Source organism: Chelmon rostratus, chromosome 6 (genome assembly GCF_017976325.1).
Source record: "Chelmon rostratus isolate fCheRos1 chromosome 6, fCheRos1.pri, whole genome shotgun sequence".
NCBI classification, from domain to species: Eukaryota; Metazoa; Chordata; class Actinopteri; order Chaetodontiformes; family Chaetodontidae; genus Chelmon; species Chelmon rostratus.
In genome coordinates, this window is record NC_055663.1 from 16726610 (window position 1) to 16739800 (window position 13191).

The 13191-nt window shown below is 43.5% G+C and overlaps 1 protein-coding gene across 1 annotated transcript in view; it reads left to right on the forward strand.

Moving 5' to 3' along the window:
* Positions 1–2830: 2830 nt before the first annotated feature.
* The window catches only part of roraa (RAR-related orphan receptor A, paralog a), a 178718-nt gene continuing 168357 nt past the window's right edge, over positions 2831–13191 (forward strand). Inside the window, exon 1 of the mRNA XM_041938262.1 lies at positions 2831–3117. Within this exon, the coding sequence (XP_041794196.1) occupies positions 2964–3117 (154 nt within the window). The 5' untranslated portion in view covers positions 2831–2963. The remainder of the gene's footprint in view (positions 3118–13191) is intronic.

The window sequence follows — 13191 nt, forward strand, 5'->3', positions numbered from 1 at the left end:
CCCTGCAGTTTGACAAACCCATTCTTTCCTCTTTTCTATCGCCACTCCCAAGACAAGATTAGAGGGGAAACTCATCAGTCTCCTTGGCTGTTGTCTGATAAACTTTTTATTTGAAGGGTGTCCTGTCTGGTGTCTCTGGTGTCTTCCTCCAGTGCACTCCTGATTTGAAATATAGCCTTACATAATGAGGGAGAAAAATAGAGCGGTGTTGCACCCCTGAGCCGGTGTCAGCTTAATCAATCATTTTTAAACACAGGCAGGCATGCTTACTCTACTCGCTTCACATCCACGACATCCTTCCCCTGCTCAACAATGTGACAGCAGCATAATTCATTTTAACTCAAAAATTAAACAGGCGGCATCGAACTTGTCCTTGCATCCTTCTGGTTTAAACAGAGCGAAGTGTGTTGGTCTGAGTGTGTGCTTACGCTGCTTTTGTTTGTGCGTTCACAGAAAATAAAACAACCGTTCTTATCTTTTGACATGCACGCACGCACGCACATGTAATGAGTGTTGAGACACACCTGTGCGCAAAGTACATTTTAGCTCCAAGTGTGGGTGTCAAGTATGTGTAAGCACGCACTCTGCAGACCAGTGAAGTCGGCGTGTGCTGGTTTGTGTGTGTTTTTCAGAGGTAAAATTCTTACCTCTGTGCTTACGTACTTCCGAAGTTCAAGTTTCTCAGCTTTGGTGCTGAGCATGCAACAGGCGTGGATTGGTAGTGTAGGGTTCACACGGTCAAATTGCAGTGGGTCAGGAGGTCAGGGAAATTTGGAGGAGCTGAAGCTGAGCAGAAGGAATGGAACTTGGCCTCTTCGCTTGGCAGTGAGAGATTCCTCCTGGCTTCCTGTCAAGAAGTCGTCCTTCAGCACAGCACAGCTCCAAAAGTTATATCATGCTCTTGCTGGCGGGTTATACGCAAGGAGCGCTGTATGGAAAACATGAAAACAGATTCTTTTTGACAAAGTCCCTCACTGTGACTGCTCTGAAATTAAAATGTTGCCTGTCTTTAGCTCTTCTTTTAAAATAACTATTTTGTGTATTCTGAATTTTTGCATGGATTAAATGTCTCATGTGTTTGAATTATCCGCCCCTGCACATGCTCAGTTTGAAATTAGTTGACCTAATTACTAAAACTAAGCAAAACTCTTCTAAAAGCACATTACCTTCATTTGCAGTATGTTGGACACAGCTGTTGGGTGTGGATGCAGTCAAATACAGTGATGTTTATGTATGTTGTTTTGGTCCTGTTTATTCAATTTGTTTAAACCAGAGTCAAACTCCATGTACGTGTACACCGACCCTGATCCTGATCCTGATTTGTCATTTTTGTGCTATTCATGTCAGCAGTGACCCTTTGTTTAGAGAAGAACGTAACAGGATGGTTATATATATATATATATATATATATATATATATATATATATATATATATATATATATATATATAATTAAATTGTGTACTTTACAACATTAGGTGCACTACATGAGCTTGGACAGAGGCAACTGAAAAAAAGATGGTGTAATCCTTCTGTACTTTAAAGCAAATTAAATTTGCTCATGTTTAAAGGCAGGCAGACTGGTTTCAGTCGAACCTAATCATCAAGGGTTAGGGTTAGTAATTTTCATTCAGACAATCCTTAAAGTAAAGTCAGCCTAATGAATATTGACATGCAAACACATTTTCACAGATATGCAGTGTTTTCCCTCTATGGTTTGATCACCTTGTAAGTGTATCAGTTTTTGCCATAGCGATTTTTGGGAGTTTTTGATGACTTGTCTATCAGCAGTCCGGCTCTGGATGAGAGGGCAGGGCCATGTCAAAGTCCACGTGCAGCGCTTTGAAGAGGCGGGGTTCCGCCTCGCAGCTTGCCCGCAGATCACATGCAGAAAGCGTGGTGCCTGTAATTGCTGCGCAACAAGCGGCGCACGGCTGCCGGTTGCCGGAGTGACGTTTGATGCCGCCCGTGCACGGCGCCGCGTCTTAAAAGCGCATAGTCTCTCCAAACCGCCGTCAATCTTTAACTTTCAGGCAGCGGAGATGCGCACAGGTTGCTCCGCGAGCAAAGAGACGAGTCCTTTGGGCAGACTACTCAGTAATGCGGTCTGCTCCTCCCACAGGACGGCGGAGATGATGATGGTGATGATGATGGTAACGGTGATGATGATGATGATGATGATGATGAAAATAAGGAAGGACGATCTGGCTATCCATGTTTGCATCCACAGACGTGAAAGTTGAGTTTTGTGGTCTGCTATGCGCTGCAGCCAGACGTCCACAGCGCCCAAATAATCCCCGTACCTCCGCAGCTCACTGTCAACTTGCAAACACGCACGCTGCTGTGTGCTCTGAACGGAATGTGGTGCTGTGGATGATAGTGGCCATGTTTAGCTGCACATTTGTGATTAAAGCAAGAATAACAAGCACATTAGCTGCAGTTTTCACACAAATTATATTCCCGTTTTCAGTGTAATAGCCTAACACGCGGTTTACATCATGAGATGATGCGCATTCATGTCACACTGATGTATTTTGGACCATTTTGGGCAGTTTTCAGCTTGCAAATGCAGCAGCAGCCCCTATGTAATATTAATATAATTTACCCATTGTGTAAAACATGACAATACATAGATGTAAAAAAGTGCTGAGCGAGATCAGACTCATAAAATGTTGCCATACCCATGAAGAACTGCGCAGGGTCGATCAGCATGGATTACTTTAAGGCCTACATCTATTCTTCGGCTATTGACAACCTCTCCCTTTTCAGTGTGCATGACTGGAGCTCTCACTAGCGCTGCTAGTGGACAATCAAACCTACACACCCACCTCCAGACACACTCGCATTTCTCATTTCTTACTTCTAGTCTAAATTAGATAGCAAGACGCAGTGTCGGAGCTCACAGATCGCACACAATTAGTTTTAAGTACTAGCGGTAGTTAAACAGTAAATCTGAAATTCAACATGGAGTCCCCTCCAGATCCAGCGAGCGACCCGGGCAACAGCGCCTCGGAGCCGGCTACCCCGGTCAGGGAAACCCCGGTAAACCTGGAGACGCTCCGGAAAGCGGACCATCCAGCCCCGGTTCGAAGGCAGACCTGTTCGAGCACCAACAGAGGTAAGCGGAGCGCATTTCGCTCCTCGCTGTGTGGGGAAATAGCGACCGATCGAGGGATTTTTTCATCAAACTTCAAAATGAATTAAATCGCGTCCCCGCGAATAACTGCACACTGTCTAAATCCAGCCAGCCGCAGGGACGGGGTTTTTGATTCGGTACCGCCGCGGCTCTCGCCCGTTCGCTCGTAATTAGTGCCTCGGTGTGTGTTGCCGCTGTTCAGGCTCCGCTGACAGCTCAAATCATAGGGGGGTGATACGGTCACAGATGTCACATTTACTCTGACTGCAAGATAAATCAATTACCCAGCAACTTCAAATTGACCAAGAGGGGCTTCTGACGGTGCCAAAACAGGCCAACCTGCCCGCTAAGACGCGATATCGTCAAAGTGTCAAAAGTGAACTTTTGGAGACTGTGGGCCAGTTTATCGATCAGTCCCATTCTCCCTTTGTAGGGACGTGTCCTCCGCTGTTCCTGATACAGCACACAGCGCCGTCTGGCTGGATTTTTAACATCTCCAGCTCGCAGATTTTTTCTAAATTTTTTTTGGGGGCTATTCCTGTGTGCAAAAACAGACGCCCCGGCAGCTGGAATTTGTTTAACACTGTTGCGAGCAGGAAGGGGCTTTGCACGCCTTTTTTTGCGACTAAACCTCCCCACGATCAGACAGCAGAAAAAACAAAAACAAAAACTGAGCAGGCTCATATTGTCAATTAGCCCCTTCAGAAGTGTGCCTGCATCGCTGCCGAGGAATAGTTCATTTCACATGATTTCTCCACCACGTCCCGTCCATGTTGTACAGTACAGACAGTATTTAACCACACCCCCTCTCGGCTGTCTCCAGCACAGGCTAACCGGGCTCATCCAAGTTCAAAGAAACAGTGATTTCTCTGCTGATTCTTGACGGGCACACTTGGTGTGGACATGGCAGCGGGGCGAACGGCGCGTACACGACAATTAATTCGTCGCACGGCGCTCGTCGTGTGCGCACTCTCCCCCTGCGCGCAAGGGTATATTTAGAGCGTGATATGGTGAATGTGGAATGTAAGCTGGTTATGTAACAGGTTTAGCCATAAACACAGGCGCGCAACTGAGAGCAGAAATCATCATGGCAGATCTTTTTCACTTTATACAAGAGCTCGCCGGCTCCCCGTGACCACCGCGGTTGGTTAATTACTCCAAAAAGAAGAAGAAAATCTGTGCACTTGAGCGGGTGTTTATACACCACTGAAGGGAAGCTGTGTGAGTTTGTGGGTTGGCACAGCCGGAGCACTTACGTAATAGCGGGGTTAAGACAGGTAGTTGGGAGGCTTCGTGGATTGATTTCTTTTTTTCGCAAGTCTGACTTGGAGACACTCCTAACCTGCTGACCCATATTCACCCCACCCTTTTATGCACAGGATTAAAGTGCGTCTGGGAAAGAGAAAGACAGGAAAAAAAGAACGCCTTCGGTCTGTTATGTAATGCTGAATGGGTGAAAAAAAAGAAAAAAGAAAGAAACACATGTTCAGTGGGGCAACCTCTGCAGCTTTAAAGGACTTTCCCAGCACTCAAACTTTATTTCGACCCCTGCGCGAAGAATGAGAACGATTATTAGAGAGCTTCAGCGGCAGAAGGCTTGAAGAAAAGTTTTGAGAACTTTTTAAAAACTTATTATAAGTCTTCATGTGTCTGAGATTGGTGATTAAATTCCTTATGCACCTTCTTTACCCCTTGTTCTCTTATGTTTAACCACGTGGCTCAAATCTCAGTGTGCATTCTGTAATTTTCATGTACTCTTACGCTTAGTAAAGGCGGTCTGTTGTGGTCTGCTATCTAATCTGTGCTCTCTTAAAAATGCTGGAGAGTGTTTACAAGGCATGCCTTTATCAGTCTGCCTATATTTGTTTTCAAGGATACTTAACCGGGCTCGCAGAGCAGATCATTTCCAAATGAAATACTGGTAGAAACGCTCAGGACGCTGCACCGTGCAGGAGAGCAGGGGAAAAGTTTGCTTTCACACGGAAATGACGGCTTAATTGCTTTATTTAATTAAGCATCGATTCATTCCATTAAGGAGTAACTGCAGTTGGTTTATTGCGTTGGCACAGTTCACTGCTAGATTACTCAAAAAATAAAACAATAATAATAATAATAATAATAATAATAATAAAAAGGCTCACGGCAGTGTTGCAGACTTGTAAGACATATTTTCGGATTACACTTCCACGCTCAGACTCGGGCTTTTCAGGCCAGCCGCAGAAACCAACATCTGAAAGGCGGCAGAGACTTGCTCGAGCACAGCTTCCCTCCTTACACCAGCTGTATTAGACTTTCCGAGGATGCACATTTCTTATCCTGCATGCAGAGCATTTACTGTTTTAACCCTGAGTGCTAATACCTTTTAAGTAGAAAGGGCTTACCTCAGCAGAAGCTCTGCTGTGAGACGCGAGTGGGTCAGGGAACAGGCCTTGGAGGGCTGTGGATATCATTACTGGAAAGTAGAAAGGGTGTTATTTTCATATGGCGAGATCCCTCACGTCCACAAATTTGGAAAGAATCAATATTAATGGCTTGGTTGTGTCAGGCCGTGGCCTCTGTCCTGGCTTGAAACCTTCTAATTATAGGGGAAGTTGTTTTTGACGTTGTGAAAGTTGACAGCAGGTGACGTGCAATGTGGTTTCCTACGGTGGAGAATGAAACATGCGTCCTGTTTAACACCTCGCTTCACTCTCATATCTAGATTGAACCTCCTTTTGATCTTTTCATACTAAATACCAGATCAACCTATTATGTCTCAGCGTTTGCAGATTGTCCCCTCACAAGCTTTTGTTACCATTCTCTCAGGATAAAAAAAGAAACGAGCCGTTTTAAATGTTGGTTTCTTTGCGGCGAGCAAATCTTACCTGACAGTGCAGTTTTAGAAGCTGATCCCGACTAAAAAGGCAGCGTGTAAAAATATTCAGTCTTCTCTTAATGAACACGTAACCAGACTTTCATCCAGCAGTTTTATTTTGGGCGGCGAAACGAGAGCTCTCGGCTAGAGTGGCGGCATTTATTTAGTTGTTGTTGACACGAGATGGATGAGGCGCAGGGACGCAGAGGCTTTTAAAAGAAGGTTTTACAGGAAATCTTGGAAAGCCGGGAGTTGGCGAGGGGCTCGCACGCCACGCGAGTGGACGGTGCCTATTGCGACTGTGGCATTCTCAAATTCAATGAGATAGGGCTCTGGAGAGCATGAAGGTGCAGGTGCAGGCTTATAGCTGAGCCTTCAGCTCGGACAGATCAGACAGAGGAACTCCATTAGGTGTCTCTTTTTTTCTGGCCGGCTGCCTGTAACATAATATTGAGCTTCAACCCTCCTGCGTTTTCAATTCTTACGTGCGGGTGAGGTGGTAATATCATGAAGCCTTTTATTGGTGCCTGTCAGACAGTTAACACTGTTAAATGTTAACAGTGAGCCCATTTGAAGTCAAAGCTCGGCATCTGATCTCGTCACATGAAGTTCTGCTCAGGCCGGGGGTATAAAACATCAGCCAGTTTAACTGCAGCAGATAAAGAGCGTCTCTTCAGTGTCCCGCTGAGCTGTTGTGTTGGACGGGAACATCTGCTCTTAGTTTAGACTTCTACCTTTCTGATAAGCTTCAAAGGTCAAGTTACATTTGAGCGGCAGCATGCTCATCTAAGGAGGATGTACCTGTAAATGTCAACATAACATCAGCATTATTAGTGAAATGAGCTCTGATTAAGACTTTGTTGTGTCGGATGTGAGCCGTCAGTACAAAATAATAAATCACAAAATGTATAAAGTAATTCATTTTTTTGGGCTGTAATCATCCCCCTTATTTTATAACGTCTTTTTACATTTTAAGTCCCATGAAAGGCAGAATCCCTATCGTCGTATGCCAATTTGTTTAATGCGTTTTTGAGATTATTTTCTCAGAAGACAGTTCTTTTCCTGCAAAGTTTTTCACTTGATTGTATACAAATTCAGTTCATCAAAATGTGATCTTTAATTTTAAAGCTTCACAGCTAAGTCTTCCATCACAAACAAGTTCACCTTTGTAATAAAGCTCTCTAGCATTAGCTTGAGCAACACAGATCAAAAACTTTGCTTCCATCGCCTTAAGTGTCTTAGTTGTGATATAAATGGCTCAAATTTATTTTGGAATTCATTATATTCAAATATTTAAATGAAGTCCCCCCTGATTTTTCATCCTGCCTCATCATCCTGTTTTGCGAGAAAATTACACTCACAAAGGCAACTTATGGGGCCTATTAAACTAAACAGTTCTGGTGCTTTTTAAATAGCAGACATCTGAATGTTTTGAGCTCCGCTAGTGCGAGAGTGAGGCTGAAAGGAGTCTTGGCCACCTTTCTGGTTGGGCGGTTAACTGCTTTGGTTTAGTTCAGTGTATCAGTGCAGCATCCAGCAGGGTTTTAAGATTTTGGTCATTTTCATTTAATATGGCTCGCAAAGGCAAGAACCTGTGATTATGTAGACAAAGTTTTTTTTTGTTTGTTTTTTGTATTTTTTAAGAGAGAAGCCGCATGAAAGGACTGTGGATATAAATTGTAGGAAACCACTTTGTCGACACGCTGCTTTCTCCCTGGCCAGTGAAAATGTACACACACTGACAGGACGGTTGACCCAGGATTCTGTCAGTCTAAACATCTAGACCAGTAGCTCCAAGGTTCACCATGCTGACATCTTTATGCATTTATATCAATTATGTGCAAATGTCCATCATTTTACACGCTGTGGCACCTAATATGATGCAGAAAACTCGGGTTACCGAGGCTTAAGGTTCGTGTTATTGAGTCCATGTGCTTTCAATCAGTGTAGGAAGTTGAGTTAAAGTGCAATGGTTGTGCACGCTGTTAATTGGTGCTGGCAGCTCAGGATACACTGTGTGGAGCTGCATTTTTAAGCCAGTTTTGAGATATACCGGGTGTATATTGTAGGCAGCGCATTGCAAACCCCTAACAGGCCCCTATTAATTAAAAAAAAGTTTGGAAATGTCAAACTTACCCTAGACCAAATCTGAAAGTTTTATTCTTGTGGGACAATTTATTTTGGAGTTTAAATCACCAGTGGCTTAACTGGGGCTGGCGAGGAAGTTTCAACTGGTGACAGACACCAGATTTGATGTGAAATCTCCAGTGGTGAATGATAGCTCAGATCTATGGCCCATTTACAGAAGTTTGTATCTTAGATAGAAGATAGAAAAGTCTGAATAGTAATGACCGGAAATACTCCAGATGCATTATTGGAGGGCGTTAAAGGCGTCTAAATTTAATGTGGTACACTGTGACCTGAGTACTGGTGCCGCTTGGCTCCGTGCTGCTCTGTGCCTCTCTGGTTTGAAATGGGCCCCTTAGAAGAGGCCTGGAGGGAAAGAGGTGGTCAGAGGGGTCTGAAGGATCACTCAGAGGAATTCTTGTGTCACATCTAGGGCCAAGCCTTTCACATCTCTACCAGTGTGGAGGGTGCAAAGCTCCCGAGCAGGTAGGTAAGCTCCAAGCGCTGAAAATCCCAGCTCTCCGTCAGGAACTTTGACCAGCAGTATCTCTGAAACCATCGTTGCTTTTGAACGAAATCACTTTGGACGTATACATTCATGCTGCTTCATGTCATGTGTGTCAAGTCATGTCAAGCGTCTGCACGCTCAGAGAAAAGATGCTTTTCTTTACGGCTTTGTGCAGGCTGCAGAGCGCTGACATGTGTTGAACACTTGAGAAAAATCAGGATGATCTCCCAGCAGCGGAGGTGCTCTCAGACGCTGTGTGCACATGCAGGCTTTAAAACGGGAAGAGGCAGTGTTGTAAAATCTAAAGTGTGTTATTCAAACCGCACACCTCAAGAGCCTCTTAACCGTTATTTATGTTGCTTTCTGTAGGCTAAATGGCTCTCGCAGCAGCTGTTTTAAGGACCCTGTTGAGTGGTGGACTACGACATCAGATTGAGATGAAAATGGAAATACGTGTTGCACTTTATAGGAGAAGAACAGTAGTGAGGCAGAAGAATACATGTGCGTTCTCCTTCGGTAATGTAACTTAACAATGTGTGCACTTATGTATTCTCAGGATGTATTAAATATAACTGGAATAGTCGAGACACGAGTAGGGTCTCAGTTTGGGGAGTGTGTGTTTTAACTTTTTTTTTTCCCCCAAGTCCCTGCATCATTATTTCACCAAAAGTGAAGTTATTGTTTTTCATTTGCACGAATCCATCTTCAAATCGTATGATTATAAATACTATAAATAATACAGTTGCAGGAGCGGAACATTTTTTCCGAGCGCCGATTTTCCTTTGGTTCCATCACATGGGCTAAGTTAATAACGCTGACACACCCTCCGCCGCAATTTTCGTTACATACTGCGAGAGTATTACTCCACAAAAGTTTATTTGTCACCTGAAATAAACAAAAAACTTTTGGAGGCGAGGGAGATAAAACAACTTGAAAATCAGTGTCATTTCTGTTGGCTTGATTATTTATATTGGAATAACAAGCGCGACTTAATCTCATAAATAAAAAAGGGAGAGATACAGATCCGTCCCCTCCAGGTACAGCCGCCACTTAATCGAATTAGCTCCACTCTCAGGCTTGACGGGCTCTTCAAACACCCCTGGTGACTTCTGAGTGCCGATTACAATCAGCTACTATTTTCAGCCTTTGATTAAAATCTGGTGAGGTTGGACAGATTTTTTTTTTTTTTTTGAGCGCAGAACCAACTAATTATTAACATCGCAGCCCATCTCTCTCTTTTTTTGCCAGTTACAGAGGGCCAGTGGGCTTGAGTAGTTAAACAATACCCATAAGTATTAATCATGTTGAATCACTCTGTGTGAAACTATTAGCTCCTTCTTAGGGAAACATCTCACACTCGTCTGTGTGTTGTCCAAACACACATATTTTTGCCGACCTTTGTGCCATTATAAACAAATCTGAGTGGAGAATTCTGGCTCGAATATTTGTGGAATCAGAGGAGCATTTGTATTTGTTTCACAGTGTAACATTTTGTCTGATTGTGATGGATCCGAACACTATAATCTTCGTTAGATAATCTAGTTGTTCGTACAGATTTCCTCATCTGGCAGACAACAATAATGAACACAACTCTTTACTCATAAGATAATAGAAGATGATCACAATTGTTCAGGCCTCACACAGTATGTCATGGAATCATTGTAATGCGCCTGTCAAAGACAATTCTGCTCTTTTGTTACTTTCGAAAGGCAGCTTTTGAATATGAATAAGTCGCTAATGAATATTTGGTTCTTGCGTGTCTGTGGATTGATTGCTTTAGGAGGCGTACGGAGACAGAGTGTGGCACGACGGAGCTCAATCAATGCAGCAATGCTGCTGCTGTGCTGCTTTCTGACAGTGATTGAAAGACAAAGTCCCTCTTCAGCATGTATGATACACGAATCCTGCTCTCACTGGCTGACAAATATCATCTGATCAATCAATATTTGCAGCTTTATTTTACTAATGCAGTACTTAAGAGGCAATAATTAACGCCATGCTGGGTTGTTAAAAGCCTATTTTTATGTGACAGACAGAAATAGACATACAGAAATAGGAAGATGAAGGCCTTTGGTTGATGTTGATAGTGGCATGTCATGCAGACGTTCCTTATACACTGTGCTAACTAATGAATAACTCGCCACATAACGATTCCTGTTGCTTTCAAGTTAAAGGAGTTATTTTTCACCTTTAAAGTCCCCCTCCTCTCAAAAATGTATTTTGTCTTCTTGTTTCCACAGTTGAATGTTTGAGCTTCGCTGTGCTGAATGATGTATGCTCAGAGTTAGACACCAGAAGTGTGTGTTCACATTCACCCGCTGAAAGTGGAAGTTTTTCGGCGCGCACTGAAAAGCCGGTTTGAGAGAGGCGGGTCTACGAGCATGATTTGTGACATCACAAATAGTTCGGAAGCCAATCCCCCGGTTCACAAACCACAAACTGACTTTTCGGTGAAGTAGGAGGCGTCTCCTGTGAAGTGGTTCAACTTTTGAAAGTATAATATCATATTTTCAGGATTTTTTGAACAAGGGAGAAGGAATATGTGTAATCTTGACAAGATGGTGACTTTTTTGTGTTTTTTCCAGTGTTCTCAGCCATTCTGAAAGATATTTGGCTAGCTTGGTTAAGCACTTTTGGAAAGTAGCAGGTTAACAATACCAATGAAATAAAAGTCTGTAAAAATTCAGAAATGTGTACATTTCGAATTACTGTTGGCACAAAAACCTCATCTTCTCCTCTTGATAAACTACTTTCATTCAGCCTTTGTTGAGGTTTTACGTTTGAGTAATTGAAAGATAGTATGAAACAGTTGAACTGAGGGAATATTCATTCAATGTCATCTTGTGTTAAACAAGTGTGGCTTGTGATGCTCATTAATTTCTGCTTGCTCCACTTGCAGTGTTTGGGCACTCTTTGCTGGCTCGGTGCCACAGCGTCTTCTGAAAGAGCCACTTCATCTCTGTCAGGGGCAGGTGGAAATTTGCTGCACACTTCTAATTGGACAAAGTGCCTTTCAAACTCTGAGCCATCATACACAGATCAGATTATCATACAGACCAGGTGTCAACAGAGGTTTTTCACCTCCCTCTTCCCCTCCCGCTCTCTTCGGCATCTTTCGGTCGACTTTCACATTTTCCCTGTGCTGTGCCGCCTGGTGGCCCCAGGCAAAGCAATCCTTGTTATACAGATTAATTACAAGAAAGTGCACTTGTTTAACTTTGGCTTTTATTGTGGACTGTAGAGCAACATTTGGAAAAAAGACACCTTCAAACCTGGAGAGATCAAACTGATTTTCAAGCCATTTAGCAGATGGTGCTACGTTTGCCTGCCTAAGCTCTTCAGACAGGTCCTTCTTAAGTTTAAAGTAATAGCTTGGTCAACTTGAGTCTCAAGTACAGCTGCATTTGCAACAGCCAGAAGGAGAATCTGAAGCTGCAGGCTAGCTCACAGGGGGCTTTAAAGTCTGCAGGGTAGCTGGGGGGGCCACACCTCACTGTGTAGTGTAATGGGTGGAATCTTCAGATCAATTCTTCACATAATAGGTACCGGCGAAAAGAGCAGAACCCGAGTGATGTTATTTTGTCTGAATCAGTTGAAAGCATGCTGAATTTTGAATGAGCCAGAGATGTGAGACAGACTAGTGATGGATGTAAGAATAAAGAAGAGGTCGATTAATTATAGAAAAACTTTTCTGGACTGTTTATAGTGAAAAAATGCTACAATCAGCAAGGCTTTTGCCAAAATGTTCCGGGCCAGTACAGTATATTAAACTTCATTTAAGAGGCATGCTTCACGCTGTGTGAGTCACTGGCCTTCAAAGGCGCAGTTCATCTGTGCGTTGTCGGTACAGCAGTGGGAGGAAACATTTTGTTTTCCGTTGATATGAAAAGTGTGCGCCTGTAAATGGATAATAAGATGGGGCATAAAATTGAACCTTGACGTGCAGCGCAGGTAATGTGTGTTGAAAGATGGGAAATAAGTATCTTAGAGGTTCAGCACAGGCTGAACAGATTACATTAGCTGTTGTTTTCTTTCGTGTGTGTTTTTCTCTAGTCTCAGAGTCAGTCAGTTTTAGCTGCTTTCGGTGTCAGAGCCTGCAATAAGGTCTGTAAAAGGACGAACAAATGTACAAATCAGATTTTTTATCTGATTTACAGCAACTTTGCACCTGGACGGCTGCTGCTCTGGCTCTGTTATCCAATGCAGCAGCGATGTGAGAGCAAAACTTGAGGGTGTAGTTGAAGAATTAAGTGGTAGCACAGCGGTATCTCGTGTTATCACAGCATCCCTTGATAGCGGAAAGGCTAAACCAGTTGCATATAGTGATAAATACACGATCGCTCCTCCTTTCACACATCAGGCAAACGTGGCAAAATTTTGGCATACTCGATTGCTTATCTTGTCTGCACGTCGTCAGCGCAGATGTATTACCCTGTGCTGATTTGATTCTGGGCAAAGGAAAGTGGACAGGAGAGATTGATGGTGGTGTCCCCAGTCAGACAGATAACACCTGATTCTGCCTGCAGGGGGTTGGTCTAGCACACTCCTCCCCTGCACCTCAGACGCG